Here is a 16,413-nt window from a genome sequence, read left to right on the forward strand (position 1 = left end):
AATAAAGCTTAACATAAAAAACAAGTACAACATTGTTTTAAATATATATAAAAATTATAATAAATGAGAATAATATTATTATCGTATACAGCAATTAATAGCTTAATATATTTTTATATATTTTGAGTAATTTGTATATGATTAAAAAATTATAAATTCAGCACCGACAGTTTCCTGAACTATAATAAAAATAAATACTTTAAATGCAGTTAGTTTTTTTTTTAATTTAAAAAAAAAATAAAAGAAGGCAATGAAAATAAATGATACTGATACTCAACTAAAAAATTCTAATTCTAATAAACTACGCGCCGCAGTTGAATGAACTGCGCTAAAAATAAAAATAAATGCATTAAATCTATTTTATAGATACTTAGAGTTTACTATTTTGGAGCAGTCAAGATTAATATTGTTAACGCTTTAATGATCGTGCACCATAGTTGGCTGTCAAATGTGGCTATTATCATTACGCATTCGTGCGTAACGACCGCGATTATTGTCTATAGGGTATAATAATAAAAGCATATAAGTATTTATTATATAGCTGTGTATAAGTAAATGAGCTAAACTGCATTTATGGCTCAATGCACAAAGACTTTGATTGTCTGCGTGTGTCTGTCGCTTGCATAGGCCTAGATAACACCTGCTTTATATTCCATAATGCCACTTAAGAACCCAAGTGTTATATCGATTGACAGTTGGGAATACGCAAATAGTTAATTATACACCAATGGCAATCTAATGACGCCCAGCGCGTTTAGTTTGTTGTATGTAAACAAAATTAAAAAGAAAAAATTAGCACACTCATTCACTTTGGCTGCGACATTGGAGGAGGAAGTTCTGTGAATTGCAAAAGCTGCGCTCAATGCACAGACATGTCGCTCTCCCTCTCTCTCGCTCTCTCTATTTCGCTCACTCGCTTCATTTGTCACAGCGATCGAAGCCGAAACTCAAAACAAAACACGTGACGCTTACGCTGACGTCGACGTCGCCGCTTGTCGCCAAAAGCGACACAAAGTGAGGGACAAACTTATAAAGTGACACAGAAAAACGAGTTAAGTACAAAAGCTAAAAGCAAATAGCGAATGCGCTTGACAACAGCTTTACGTCGTGTAAATTGCTCTCTCTCTCTCTCTCTCTCTGTCTCAGTCTCAGTCGCAGTCGCAGTCTCAAGCTTATATCCGACCTTTAAATTGAGGCGATATATTTTTCGCTGAGCTAATGTTTATTATGCAGACGATTGAACAGAACAGGACTGAACCGCTTAAGCTGCATTTCTTCAAATGCATAAATGGTGTGAAATAAATAACGAAAATAATAATAAATAATTTGAATTTAGGCTTTAAGCAAATAAATTATAAGACAACAATAAACATTAAATTAAATTAAGAGTTTGCTGTTTTGCAAATTATGTTTCTATTACTGTCACAGCTTTAGACTTTTTCCTATTAGCGCTAATGAGATTTATCGCACAGCACTTAGACTTGTATTAAGGTTTGTTATAGAAATACTGAAAGCTAATTGATTTTTTTATTGACAATATCATTTAAAAAACATATGCAGCTCATTTTTGTCGCTCTATATTCGTTCTATCAATCTGCAATCCATTCTCCTTTTAAGATATTGACAGATATCAAATTCTACGTTAATAAGCTATATAGCTTAAGCACTGCTTATGTGCAAATTGGACCAAAGTAAATCAAATAATGCGCATTGAACCAATATTTACTCCACATAAATAGTACTTGAGCATATTTGTTTGACATCCGCTCGACATCGCTTGTTACTGTAAAAATTACTAATAAGTATTGTCTACTATTCCTCCCTTAAGATTCACTGATTAAACGCCCAGTAACTTCACCAATATTGCTTCAACAATCATTGTTGAATTTAATATGCGCATATCAGAAGCAGTAAGCAATTCAATCTCTATTAAATTCACTAATCAACCAAAAAAAAAATCCAAAAAAAAAAAACTTGGCACTTCGAACGAAATGATTTAAGCTCTAATTCTATAAATTCTTAGCATTGGTGACTTTTTATTGTTGAAATCTACGTGTTTGTTATTATAAATTATTAATCTGTTATTCGATCGCTTGAATAAAATAAAAATTGCCTTAAATTAAATATTCCACAATTCTGCAATATACAGCATTGGTGAATTCCCAGCATAATTCTCACCAACAAAAGTCAACAACAGCTTAATTGATGAATTCTAAGCATAATTTTCACCAACAAAAGTCAACAAGTGTTTAATTTCTACATAACTGATTAATAGCAAAACTACAAGAATTGCAAATAATGCAAATTTGTCGGTGCTTTTATGCCAATTATCATGTATATATCTTGCTTGAAAAGCAAATGCCTACTAATTTAGGCATTGCTTCGTTAATTTTGATCATAATTAATAATATTTAAACAAAGGCAGCACTTTGTAACTGTTCATCAGTTAACATAGACATAAAAGTTTTTTTATTTTTTTTAAAACATTTTTCAAGGGGGCGCTGGAACTTTGCCATGTTATTAATTGTCTGATATATATATCTAGCGTGTGACAGTCATTAATTGATAGCTTCCAACTCGTGCCCAAGTGCATGTGTGTCTGTATGTATGCGCATGTGTGTGTGTGTGTGTGAGTTGAAATGCCAGCACTCAACTCATGTGGTTTAGTTCCCAAACTATGGCGTAAGGCCTAAACAAATTTGCAAGCTTTGCATTATTTAGCAACAATTAGAAGCCACACTCAAAGCCAAAGGCGTTGCCCACGTTGGACACACACATGGTCAACCGCAATTGTATGCGTTGCATTATTTATTAACTTTTGTGGGCTAACGCGTCATTTAGCGCTTATTGTAATCTTAACGAGTTAAAAGACAGTTTATTTACTTAGTTTGAATGTCAATAAAAATGTTTATTACATGACTGTTTAGTTTTAATTAAACAAACTCAATGTTGTTAATAAATACTTACATAAATGAGTAGGAAATGTAATTGAAATAAATAGCGTGGGTGGCAGTTCAAGGCTGCAGCTTGCGCGCTCTCGCTCTTAACTTGGCTTAGACGCCAGCAGGTCTAGCCTAGTGTATAAGCTGCGCTTACATGAGCGATCGGCAGCAATTATTATTTATGGTTTTTCGCAATTGTTAATCGCGCGTAATTAACAACTAGCAACAACAATTTGTAATCATAGCCGCTGACTCAGCTTTGGACTTCCACTTAAGCTCAAATGTTATGCTTTAATTATGGTTTGACTCAACCGCGAAACGTGCACACGCTTTAGATACATATATATGCTATAGCTATGCGGATATCTGAGACCCACTAATTGCAATTAATTGTTCTCGTGTGTATATCGTTTGGGCTCACTTGTGGCTTTGGCGAGCTTAGTTACCACACAATTGGCGCCTTTGTGGCTGCGCACAGCAAGTGGCTGCAGCTTATAGATACATTTGTATCTTTTAGTTACAACAAATGCATTTGTAGTGCTTAATGCTGTTTGTATCAGTCAGAAAGCTTAACTTTTTGTCAAACATTTGTAACTTTTTATGTCAACACTGCGCATTTTATAGTTACAAATATAGCAAAGAAATTTCTATTCAATTTAGCTTAACTATAAAAATGAAATATAATGATTAATGCTTAGTAAAAAATTATAATAAAAAATAATTTAAATTGCTTTAATATTAAAAAAAATTTGTATATTTATAAATATAAAAAAAATGCAGAGAATAATATTTTTGGAGCATAATATTTCATAATATAAATAAATCAGAGCATAATAATTTTTATTATACTTGTAAAAAAATCAGATTATTATTTACTTTTGAATTTAATAACAGCTAAAATATATAGAAAATATTTGCTTCACAATATTTTTAGCTGAAAATAAAAGGAAAATAAAATAAATATTTGCTTTGCAATAATTTTTCAAGCTGAAAATAAAACTAAAAATGTTTGTTAGTGCTAAGGAAAGATAAAAAAAATAATTGCTTTGCAATATATAAAAATATTTGCTTTGCAATAATTTTTTAAGCTGAAAATATAACTCAAAATCTTTGTTAGTGCATCAGTTCCTAAAAATCAGCTATTAATCATTATTTACACTCGCTGTGAGCAATTTTTTTTTTTTTTTTGTTAGTTTATCACAAACTCAAAGGTTGTTAAAAATTTCTGACAATTTCCGACGCTGACTCATACTGAAATTTTCTTACTTATGCCTGCGCACAAAGCTTTCGATTCCCCCCAAATGTGTTTAGTTTGTTTGTTTTGCTTTTTGTTTTTTTACCATATGTTGGCATATTTTTTGCCTCTCTCAGTTATCAATGCCTCTCTTATTTTTTTTTTGTATTTTGACGACGCGTAAAATAATTAAATTAGCTTTGTTAGCATTTTGTTTTGCGCTGCTTTGTGCATAAACAAATGTGTGGCTGGCAATGTTTTGGTTGAATGCTCAAAAAAAAAATATATATAGGCAGCAATTTTGAAAATACTTTACGACGTTGTTTGGCGACCTTCAACCCAAGCAGCAACAGTTTGTTGTATTTTAATTTGATTTGTATGACAGCCATAAATGTAACTTAAGTAAACTAGAACAGCGCATAAATAAATAAATATTCGTATGAAAAACACAAAAGAAAGTAAATTAGACATACGCAGCAGTCAAAACAAAAATATGAATTTCAATTGCAGATTACAAAATATTAAGAGCCAAATCCAATGTTGTGTTGAATTTAAATTAAAGCAAATGGCCACAAATTGCGAGCAAATTGAGGAGAACGTCAAACAGCAGCAAAGCGCCGCAGCAGCTCAGAGCCAAAATGTAAGCGTGGAGCAGGCGCAGCAGCAGCTGCTGCTCTGCCATGATGATAGCTTCGAGTGCGCCTTTGAGTCGACAATGGATGATCTGGAGCAGGCAGTGGGCGATGGCTACGAGTCGGACTCGGAGGCAAGTCAGGGCAATGGCCTCGGCACAGATTCATCTGCGGCCAGTCTGACGCAACTGGCGGGCAGTGGACTGCAGTACAGTCAGCAGCTGAATCCGCAGCTGGAGCTGCAGCTGCAGCTGCTGCCGCGTGTGAATTCGTTTGATTTCCAAAGCAGCAGCAGCGGCAGCAGCAGCGATAATGAAAACGATGATGACGACGACGACGATGATGATGATGATGCTGCTAAGGATGATGCGCTGCATGTGCTGGGTGCACTTAATCTAAGCTCCAAGTTTTCACGCAGCAACGATGCGCGCTATGAACTTTATCATGCGCGTCCTTCGTATTTGCTGCTGGAGCGGCGACGTCTCTCCCAATGCAAGGAGGAGGACGATGAAGACGATGCGGGCGACAAATCGCCGCCGATTGCTGGCGAAGCGCCGCGTGCTGAACGCGCTTCCAAAGCGCCGCCGCGTCCGCCAACGCCACAGGATGCTGCCTCGAAGGAAAAGTTTAAGGATTTGGAGCGACTGCGTCAGCAATTTATGCATAAAATCGATCGCATTAATACGCGCAATATTGAGGAGCAGTATACGCCACAGCCGCCACCACCACCGCCGCCGCCACCACCCATACCAGCTACAATACTGCCCAAGGCGCTCAAGATGCTGCTGCAGTCCAGCGAGCCAACGACGACGACGACGACGACGCCGCCGGCGCCAGCTGCAGTTTTGCCTGCGCCGACGCCCACGCCGCCCGCTAGTCCGCCCATACTGCTGCCGCACTCAGCGGATCCGCCGCTCATCATCAAGGGCAAGTTCAAAGTTTCACGCGCCTTGGAAACGCCCGAGCTGCGACTGGAAGCGCAACAGCTGCGCGAGCTTAAGCCCAGCGCCAATTCCCAAACCATAAGCTTCCCCTCCAGCTTTGGCGGCTACTCCTCCGTGCAGGGTCTGTTCTCCCAGCGCTACGGCAGCAATCGCTTTCCCGCCGCTGTGCCACACATGTCCAAGCAGTTCTTCGATAGCACGCTGGTGGAAATACGCGCTCCTAGCCACAGCAATCTGTCGCTGAATGCAGCAGCAGCAGCAAACCAAAGTCTCAATTGTGATAACAGTTTGGGCAGCAAACCGCGCACGCCCAGCGAACGCGAGCTGGACGAGATTTGGATACGTCGCGGCTCAGCAGCCTCAACGCCAGTGCGTGCGCAGTCCTTGGCTGCTGCTTCGACTATGCCACGCCTACTACGCAGTGAAAGCGGCAACTCGGCCACAAGTCCCAGCAGGCAATTGACCAACTCGGGTTCGGTATCTGTTTCCGTTTCGGATGATGTAAGTGCCCCCCAGGCTAAGTGTGTACGCTACTATCTAACAAATATATATGTATATATATATATAGCTATATATAATCGCTGGCTATACTTTTAATTACCATCAATCAAAGCAAAGTGCGTCAATAAATCAATCGACAATAGCAAGAAAAAAAAATTCACACAATTGTCGCCAAAAATTGCAGAAGCCACACAAACGTTCCAAAAAATTCCTTTCTTTTTGTTATATTATCGCACTGACGTCATTAACTTACTTTTCACTTTATTTATATAAAAATAACTTTATTTAATTTACAAGTTTTATTTCAAACTCAAACAATTGCATAAACTTTAATATCAAAACACTCAAACGCTTCAGCTTGTGGCTTAATCTTACCTTGATTCATTAAAAAAAAAAACTATTTTGTAGCTACACTGCTAGGCATAAGTATGCGCACATTGAATTTAGTTAATGTTGCCTTTTGTAGGCAGCGAAAGTTTTCAATTTCTTTTGGGCAAACATATTTGAAAGCTCTATGCGTACTTAAACGACAGCATGAGACGCTGTACATTAGTATAGCGCGATTAGATTAGAAATTTGTAGTGTACGAATATATCAGACAATATTTACTATAGAAATGCAAACTAAACTAATGCAAAGAATTTAATAAATTAGAATGAATTTAAGTTCATAACTATAAGGCAATTTAAAAAATATATAACTGGGCTTTAACTCAAAATGAATTTTTAAAACTTACATTAACTTAATCATTGATATTGATATAATCAACACCATTTATTAATGTCAAATAATTTGATAAGTAATTTTAAGCATTACTTATTAAATTAGTTTATTATTGATTGAAATTACAATTGATTACGATTACAAATAGCTGAAAAATAATGTAGAATTATGCTAAATAATTGTTTACATAATTTTCAATGCTTTCAATTAATGCAAAATAATTGTTGGGACTTTACTTTTATGATTACATATGGCTGAAAAAAATGCGTAATTATTTGAGGGTTATGCTAATAAGTAACTAATAATTGCTTAAATAATTTTCAATCCTTTCAAATAACGCTAAATAATTGTTAGAGCTTTACTTTGAAGCAATTTTGATTATTTTCAAGCACAACAAATGCAAATATGATTAGTTTTATTTATTCTACCATTATTTGTATATAGAGAATTTCTATATATCCAATAAAATTAGGAAATTCCCTCGCGTGTAAAGTTTTTGTGACATTAGCCCAAATGAAAACTTGAATTTGAACCACATGGTGTTGCAAATTTCTATCTATAGTTCATTATTTATGCCTTTTGCTGTAATTTCCGAATGTTATTAATAGACCAAAACTCTTTGTGGCTTTGTGTGTTGTGCAGTGGGTAAGGTAAACAAGCCATGTGCTGCTCCAAATTGTGTGCTCAATATGCATATATACAATCTATGTATATTTATTTTTGGACTTTATACCGTTGTGTTTGTTTTATCATTTTTTTTCGCTTGATATCGGCTTGAGATCTTATCAGAACTCGGAGAGAATGACACAATATGTCAACAAACTGAACAATTGTGGGCAGCAGCATATAGGGTAGGGCCAAGAGTAAAATATATAGCGAAATTTGCATAGCATTTTCACAACAACAACAACAGCGATGAGCAAACAATGACGTCAATTCACCACACCCAAAACCCAATGCTGCATTATACGCGTATACTTAATTTTTCTGCTACATGCAGCTGCATATAAAGATATTAAACTGCTCACGAGCCATGTCCAAGCAGCATCTTTGCTCTAAATGTTTACAAAATATAAACAAAAGCCGCAGCTTTCACAGCGTTTTAGCTTCTCGTCTCGCCCATTTCACACACTTGGCGCTTTTAATGCCAATTCCATTAGTTTTAACATATTTTGTTGTTCAATTTGTTTATTCACAGCTGCCGCCGCAGGCACGTGATTTGATATTACATAAAAATAGTGTAAGCAGCTTACTTGTTGACCTGTTGACTGCGAAATTTATGTTGTGCTAAAAATAAATCAAATAATATTTATTTGATTTGCCGACTTTGTGTGAAAGTTTAATTAGTTTAAAGTGTTTTTGGCGCTTATCCAAAGCTAAATTTCACTTTGTCGGTTAATTGTGGCAAAATATGCAACGATAAACATTGCTTTATATTTATTTAATTTGCTATTAATCAAAGTTTAGTCAGTTGAACTAAGCAGCGCGCACTCGCTCGCTCTCTCACTCTTTAGCTTAGACAGGCACCCTTGCCTGTGCCTGTCTGTGCAACTCACCACAGCTGTTTAGCCAATTTAGCAACCCAGCATGACTGCAATTTTGCGTAATTCATAAATTAATTGATTAAATTCGATTAAAGGTTCGCCACCGCAGGCAGCCGCGTAATTAATAAAACACATTTGATACTCAACATGTTGCTGTTGTTGTTGTTATCGCTTGTTCTGTTTGTTTCTTAGCCTTGTTACGCACACTGCAAATTGCGTCTTCAGTGGATTGGGGAGCCAACTCACAAATTATATTTGTAGACAATTCGGCATATAATTGCACTCAGCGTATGTACATAGGATAATAAACGCTATGGGTGACGCTAACTTGGCGTTCAGTTAGTCCAGGCAAGCGCTGCTGGAAACATGCAGCAGTTAACTGAAGATCTGAATACAATTAATAATAATATTCAAATAAAAACCACTCAAAAACGTCATGTGCGCTTTCAGGAACAGGATGGCATACCACGCATACCCGGCTCCAGACCCTCCAGTGCGCCAGCGGAGCCCAATGCCAAGGCAGCCAAGAAGGCCTACAAGAAAATGGAAAAGGAGCAAAGGTAAGCCTACCAAGTACTATAAACTGTTAACAAACTTATTGAGCTTTTCTCTGCAGACGCCAGGAGAAGGAGCAGACGCGTCGTGAGAAGGAGGCACGCAAGCTGGAGCGCGAGACAGCGCGTCGCATTGAGCGCGAGGCGGCGAAGCTGGAAAAGTTCAATCGCCATAGTGAGAAAATCTCGCGCAGCACTGAGCGCATGGCCGGCGCTGGTGGCTCACGCTCTGGTTCGCTGGAGCGTCGGCGCAGCGGCGAAGATTCACCCGTGCTCAATCAGTCCACGGTACATGGCATTGCATCGCCCAATCGCCGACCCACAATCTTCGATGTGTTTCGACCGCGCGCCAAGTCGGATGCCAAACGGCATAAAGACAAGCATCTGCTGGATCCATCCTCGGCCGATAGCAGCGCCACCAGCAGCACATATTCCGTCTCTGGTGGTGCGCCAGCTCCAGCAGCAGCAGCGGCGGGCGCAGCAACTCCAACAACAACGAACGCTGGCGGCGGCATCATGAATTCCATGAAAGTGGCCATGCAGCACTTTGGACATCGACAGCATCCCGCCGTAACGATAACCAATGCCGATGGCACTGTCTCCGCCAAGAGCAAATTCAAGGATGGCAGCGCGCATCCGCATCAAGGCAGCGATGCGCAGGTGCGTCTAGACACTTAAACAACAAAAGATTTATATAAATTAATGTATTGTTTGCTTAATTATAGTATTACCATACGGTTACGGCAGGTCGTCCACATGGCAGTGCCAATCAGCGTTCACCAATGACCAAAGTAATGGATTTGTTTCGTCATCGTTCAAACTCGGCGGTTAGCGAAGCGGATAAACGCAAAGCGGTAAGTGTCTTTGCTTATGTTATGTTGTATAGGTTGCTGCATAAGCTTAGCAACTAGCGTGAGCACAAACCCATGGCTAACAGCGCGCTGTTATAGATAAGATCATAAATATAGCGATAAATATAAATTAAACTTCAAGTCTGCGCAAGTCAACAGTTTGAAGTGCTAACGTCGCGTTGCGTTAAAAAATCAATCATTTTATATTAAACTAAAACTTTTCCATCAACAACAATTGGAAAACAATAAAATTATTACACATATAGTTTGATAAGCTAATGTAATAAGCTAGCTGATAAGCATTACTTACATTATCATTGTCAAGGTCGCGCAATCACAGTGACTGTTAAAACTAAACAATATGTAAAGTAATTTTATCAAACTGTTATCTGTTGAGAACGCAGCTTAACATTAAGAACAGGTGATCAGCTGTTCGCTGCTCTCTTAAAAGCTTGCGCCATGACTTTCTCTCTCTGACGCGCTCTCTGGCGCTCTCACTTGTCTTACAGTTTTTGGGCTTTGCGGAAAAGTCACACAACATACTACTACACGTATGAATATTACGTATACGTTGGCGTCGCTGCTTGCTGCGCCGTCGTTGTTGTTTGTTGATGGCAGCGCCGTCATTTCAATTTTGCCGTTTTCTTCTTTCGCACGCTGCGTTTTGTGTACTATTTTATTTATTATTTAATTTTTTGTGTGTATTTTCCAATTGCATTTCCAATTGTACAAGCGACACGCGCGCGTCGCCGCTTTTGTTTAACTTTAAATAAAAACGCGTCGCGGCTGCATAAAATGTGCAAATAACACATAAATACATGAAATAAAACAAGCGACTAATTTATGGGTTTGTTGTTTGTTCGCTGTGATTTAAACAAAATGTTTGGACGCCAACATCATGTGATGCTCAAATGAAAATTTAATACTATATTATTTCGAGTGCTTTGTCCAAACAATTACAATTGTATACGAGTATAGCTGTAAATGTTGTCGTTTATATTTAAACTGTTTTCGGTTTTTCGGCCAATTGCGACTTTTCGCGTGTGAAATCTTTTAATTTTCAAGTTCATTGACGGCAACGTCAGCGCCCACGCGATATGATTTAAATGCTATATGTGCAACAAATTGTGTACGCCTAATCTACAATTCTATTTATTTAATTAAAATTATTAAGCACTCGCAGCGGCGCATGGAAATGAGGCAACAACAATAAAAAAAAAAGCTAAACAAAATCAACATTTGACTAAAACAAATGACAAACATGTGATTTGCTTTGTCTGTGTGTGTGTGCGTGTGTGTGTGTTACTCTCTCAGCTTATTATCGTATCTATGAAATTTGTTAAATGTTTTGTTTTTTGTTTCATGTGTTAATATTTTAAGCTATTTGCTTAGTTGCTAATTTATCAAATGTCTAACTAACAGTCGCATTATATTATTTATAATTTTGTTAGCATTCAACTTGACTCACCCAAAAGTTCATATCAATATTGAGCACATTAGTAATTTATACGCTTGTTTATTGCTACTCAAACTGATAAATCATGACAATTGTCATGTGCTATAGATAATTATCATACGATTCGATTGTAGGGATTAGCATTAACTTGTCCGACTTGGCAGCGCTTCAAAAATAAATATTATCTTCAGTACTTTTTTAGAAAATCTGTCAAAATAATTTGAAACATTGCAGCTGCTTGGTTATTTTCCCCAACTAAATTTAATACAATTACCTCATGACTATAAACAATAAAAAAAATAAACGCTGCCCGCTTACAACTATTTTGCGATTAAAACTTTGCCACATTTGCTAATTTGTTATCAGCCCATACATTTTTTATCTTTCCCTCATGTGCGGTATATACCAAAAGCTTCCAAATTTAATTTAGTATAGCATCGCAAAAAATGAAAAGCGATAAGATATGATTAAGGCACAGACACTATGACTACTATATTTCAATATGTTTACTATAAATTGGCGCTTAATCAGTGATTTCTATAAAGCGGCTTGACTTGAAGCTAATGCTAATCGCTTGATTTTAAGTTTTACTTATTTATTATAATTTGTTTTGCTTTGCCGTACAGGTAAAAATTCATTATCTGGACAGATGTCAGGCATTATCAGTAAATCCTGCTAATGCTAATAAATTGCAACTATTTTTAAAAATATTCTTTTGAAGTTATTTAAGTGCAAACAATTTATTTAACAAGTTATTTAACTTAATTTACAGACTACTGCAGAAAAAAATCTTTTGATAAGCGCTATGAAATTTATTAAGTTAGCAGAAAGTCGTAAATTAAACAATTTTTAAACTTGATAAAAACACATTAAATTATTATCATAGAAAGCTAAGTTTAGTATCAATATCAGCGATATGAATTAGATTGTATAAAAATAAACGTTAAACAGCGATAATATCGATCAATTTAGCTGTTTTTATGATATTAATAATATCGATTAATTATTCTGTTGCTACGAAATCAACAGTATTGAACAATTATGCTTCTATAGTGATCGATAGTAACGATAATTGTTAAACAAACCATTCAGTCAATAGCATCAAACAATTATGCTTATGCTATGATATCGATAACATCGATATTGCTTGTATAGCTCTATACCACATTGCAACAGTTATTTTCCGCTTAAATCACGCCCACTTTGCAATTGTCATCAACAAGGAAATTACAATTTCTCTAAACTCTGAGGCATTTCTCTCTTTGGTTTGTTGTGAAAATTTTGTGCTTTGTTTAGCTTGTTAATTAATCATTTGTCAGTTGAGTTTGACTGCAAAATAAATATATATATATATTTTGTCTATATGTGTAGTGAAAATCTTTGCACAGATTTATTTATTTATTTTTATATATGGCGCACACACACGTTTAAAGGTCAACCACTTGACTTGTTTTATATGGTGGTAGTAGCTGCAAATAAAATAAAAATTAAATAAAATACAAATATTGCAATATTAATTGTAGAACAAAACTTAATTTAACTGTCAGCTTGAGCTGCAAATAATTTAGATGACAAGTAAAAATAGTTGCAATTTAAAAAGTAAACATAACGTTTAGCTAATTAGCGTTAATGAATTTTACACGTAACTCGTTTTGTTTTCATTGTTTTTCAATAAATTTTCCAACAAGAACGCGGCGCTGGCACAAATATTGACAAACATAATATAAACTAAACTGGGCAAATACAGACAGACAAACTGTATGCGCCTATTTAAAATAGAAACAACAAATTTATTTTGTATTTCTTGCAACAATATTTGTCTTCAAATTGTTTTGCTATGTAAACATTAAGAAAACGTGCCCATTTACATGGCTCGACAGTGCTCGCTCTTAAGTTCGCTCTCTTTGACTCTCTTAAGCAATATCCGGTAACAACTGGACTGCAAAGTTATTACATTGGGTCGTCATATTTGCATTTTGTCTACCTTTCAATCAATTTCTTCTCTATTGCCTTTTTTTGTCAATTTCAATTATCAGGCAGAGTCCAAAGTCAATCAGCAGAGCAAGTGCCACGCCCATTGCGTTCAATAAACTGTTGATGACGTTTTTCTTCAATTTGTTACTCACTCTCTTTTGCTGCTTGCTGCGCTCTCACAATTAAAAGCTTGCAGGTCAAGGATTAATTTGTGAGCCACATTGACCCAACAGTTCGTTCGAATTTTATGTTGCAATTTTCTTGCGTAAATCAGAAATTGTTGTTGACATTTTCATGGTCGAGAGCGAGAGAGAGAGAGAGAAATAAACATGCATATATAACTTTTTTTATAATACAAGCAATTATTTAATTTACGCTACACTTCCTCAAAAAAAAACGTAAAAATAAAAACGCGTAATTAAAAAATATGCATAAATTTTTTATCTCAATCGCCCACACAGTCTCAATTATTGACTAAATATAAAATGTGAGCGCTGCATCAAAACAAATTTATAACAACGGCTGTGCCTTAATAGTTTAAATACAATTAAAAAACTTCTAACTAAACAAAATGTCTGCTGTTAAACGTTGGCTCTATCGCCATACGCACGCAACAAATGCCGCTAGCACAACTGGCCCACCGCCCACCTCACCCACTGTGAAAACGCAGCGCGGTCGCAGTCACTCCTTGGACGTGCAGTCGCTGCAGAATAGCGGACTGCGCACCTTGATGGCCAATGCCAATGTAAGCAACAGCGCAGTAACATGTGCGCCTAAGGGTTAACGTTAGCATAACAGCGTGCTGTTAATCTGCTGCTTGTGGTTTGTGCATTCACTTAGTAAACTGTTAGCTTACAGGCGCGCGCGCTATTTGAATTACTGCTGCTTATTAAAATAAACTTCTTTTCTACTTACAGCGCGTTGCGGCTCATCAACAACAATTGGCTGTGCAAAGTAAGTTAACATTTTATTTTATTAATTATTATATTATTAGTTTGAACAGCAAGTACCAGTTATTGCGTAACATTTACTTTTCAGCTAGTGAAGTGTATAAAGTTTAAAGTGCGCATCATAAATAAAACAACTACATGGCAACAGTAAATACATATTCATGTGTATAAAATCATATGCAAAGCAAATTAACCTTGACTTTGAAAACAAAAAACAAATAGCGTAAAGTAAAACAAACAAACGCAACAAACAACAAATGTTGTGACTAAGCGTTGTGTACAAACTTCAAGTTTTTATTAGCAATTTAAGGGCTACGGGGCGTGGCAGTTATATGCCGCTTTTGTTTATTTGTGTTGCATTTTACATATGTAAATTTTGTTAAAGGGGTAAATATTTTTTTTTATTTTAATGTTATTCGGTTTTTTTTTCTGGGGTGCGTAATAAAAATGTTAATGAATTTTTTTTCTTATATACTGTGCTAATTGGTATGCCAAATTTTTCTTAATTTGCATATTTGAAGTTGTTATTTTAAATGACAATATAATGGCCATGTCAGAGCCATAATAACAACTGTATAAATATACAATATGCAACTACAGTTATTAACAAAAACCCAAAGCAAAACAACTTGTTGTTCCACTTACGTTATGATATGCTTACGTTGTTGTTCCCACGATTACGAAAGTTCTTAGATCGAAAATTGTAAACAACTCACACACAAACATAAACAAACACAACATAAATACACACACACGTGCATATATGCATGTATGTATGTTTGTATATAAAGCCTGCACAAGAGCGCCAGAGAGTGAGAGCACTAAAACTAACTGTTGCTCGCTTTCAGTTCTTGTGTCTGCGCTTACCCTTTAGCTGACCTTGAATGTTATTACAAAGTGGATGCTTTTTGCTGTACAGCCCGCATTTTGTTGTTGTTGTTGCGCTGCATTTTCAATGTCAACAACAGAACAACAGCAACTACCACCTGGTGCGTGCACTCAGAGAGAGAGCGAAAAAGAGAGCGAGACTGACTCGCTCTTTGCTCGCTTGACACAGCTATGACAGCTACTGGATCTTTTGTTATTGTCTTGCATCAAGTTTTGTTTTTCTTTTATTTATTTTTTGTACCTACTTTTTGGTTTTGCACACTTTTTGTTATTGTTCGCTCGCCGGCTTCGTATCAAGTGTCTGCGCTATGACGTAATCTTGAATCATGTTAAGCGTGAGAGTAATGCCACGATAGAGGCAGCTCCAAATGCTTCGGTCTCTATTACATAAAACTATAAAAACAAGCAAAAGCAAAATAACTATTTTTTGCTAACCCACGACAATTAACCGACATTGATTTTGATGGCAATTGCGAACATTTTATTGTCTATTGTGTCTGCCTTCATTCATAAGCGAAAGCCTTTCAATGCTGCTGCCCACGCAAGCAGACAGAATCAGAAAACAGAGCTAAGCTCTTAAATCACACACACAGACATAAAAACGTATGCGCGTGTGTGTGTGTGCGTGCGAGACTGTGAGAGAACACGCGAGAACAAACAGCAGCTAACATGCTAGAGCATAGAAAATGTTAAGGGCGCATTTAAATTACATTTTAGTTTATTTTTTTTTTGTGTTACCATTGCTCTCTTACTTGTTTGCCTACGTGACGCCGCGCACACAAGTATGAATAGAATTAAGAATGTACGAAAATTTAAATTGACTGGCAAGCAACTAAGCAAAAATACAAATTACATGCGCTGCTTAAGTGATTAACTGGCACATGTGCATTCATAAATTAATTGAAAAATTATATTTATATAGCTTACGCTGTCTGGTTAGAAAGTGCGTAAGAGCGTGCGCTGTTAGTTAACAGTAACAGTTGTAAATAAACCTTAACAGCTATTAATGCCACGCCTACAGATATTAACAGCAAACATTGGCTCTGACTATTTGTCTTTTGCTGCTTTCTACGTACGTTTTGCTCTGCTCCGCGCTTGTTGTTTTTTTTGTTGTGCTCACCTTTTTCTGCTACGATTACATACACATACATAGACAAACTGAGGCACACACACAGCTGCCTTGCCGGTTTAACACACAGATACAGGGCAGCAGGCTATAT

General features: G+C 36.5%; 1 protein-coding gene across 3 annotated transcripts in view; it reads left to right on the forward strand.

The window, feature by feature from the left end:
* The window catches only part of LOC108602781 (5'-AMP-activated protein kinase subunit gamma-1), a 49,883-nt gene that overhangs the window by 15,665 nt on the left and 17,805 nt on the right, over window positions 1-16,413 (forward strand). The window contains exons 1-5 of one of the 3 annotated variants that reach the window (XM_017990987.1): window positions 4,687-6,253; window positions 8,971-9,080; window positions 9,137-9,734; window positions 9,800-9,928; window positions 14,273-14,309. In XM_017990987.1, coding sequence (XP_017846476.1) covers window positions 4,742-6,253; window positions 8,971-9,080; window positions 9,137-9,734; window positions 9,800-9,928; window positions 14,273-14,309 — 2,386 coding nt within the window. In that variant the 5' untranslated portion in view covers window positions 4,687-4,741. Of the gene's footprint in view, window positions 1-4,686; window positions 6,254-8,970; window positions 9,081-9,136; window positions 9,735-9,799; window positions 9,929-13,898; window positions 14,101-14,272; window positions 14,310-16,413 lie in introns of those variants that run through there. The other 2 variants (XM_017990988.1, XM_017990992.1) reach the window with 2 other exon arrangements.

Source organism: Drosophila busckii, chromosome 3R (assembly GCF_011750605.1).
Source record: "Drosophila busckii strain San Diego stock center, stock number 13000-0081.31 chromosome 3R, ASM1175060v1, whole genome shotgun sequence".
In the NCBI taxonomy this organism is placed as follows: domain Eukaryota; kingdom Metazoa; phylum Arthropoda; class Insecta; order Diptera; family Drosophilidae; genus Drosophila; species Drosophila busckii.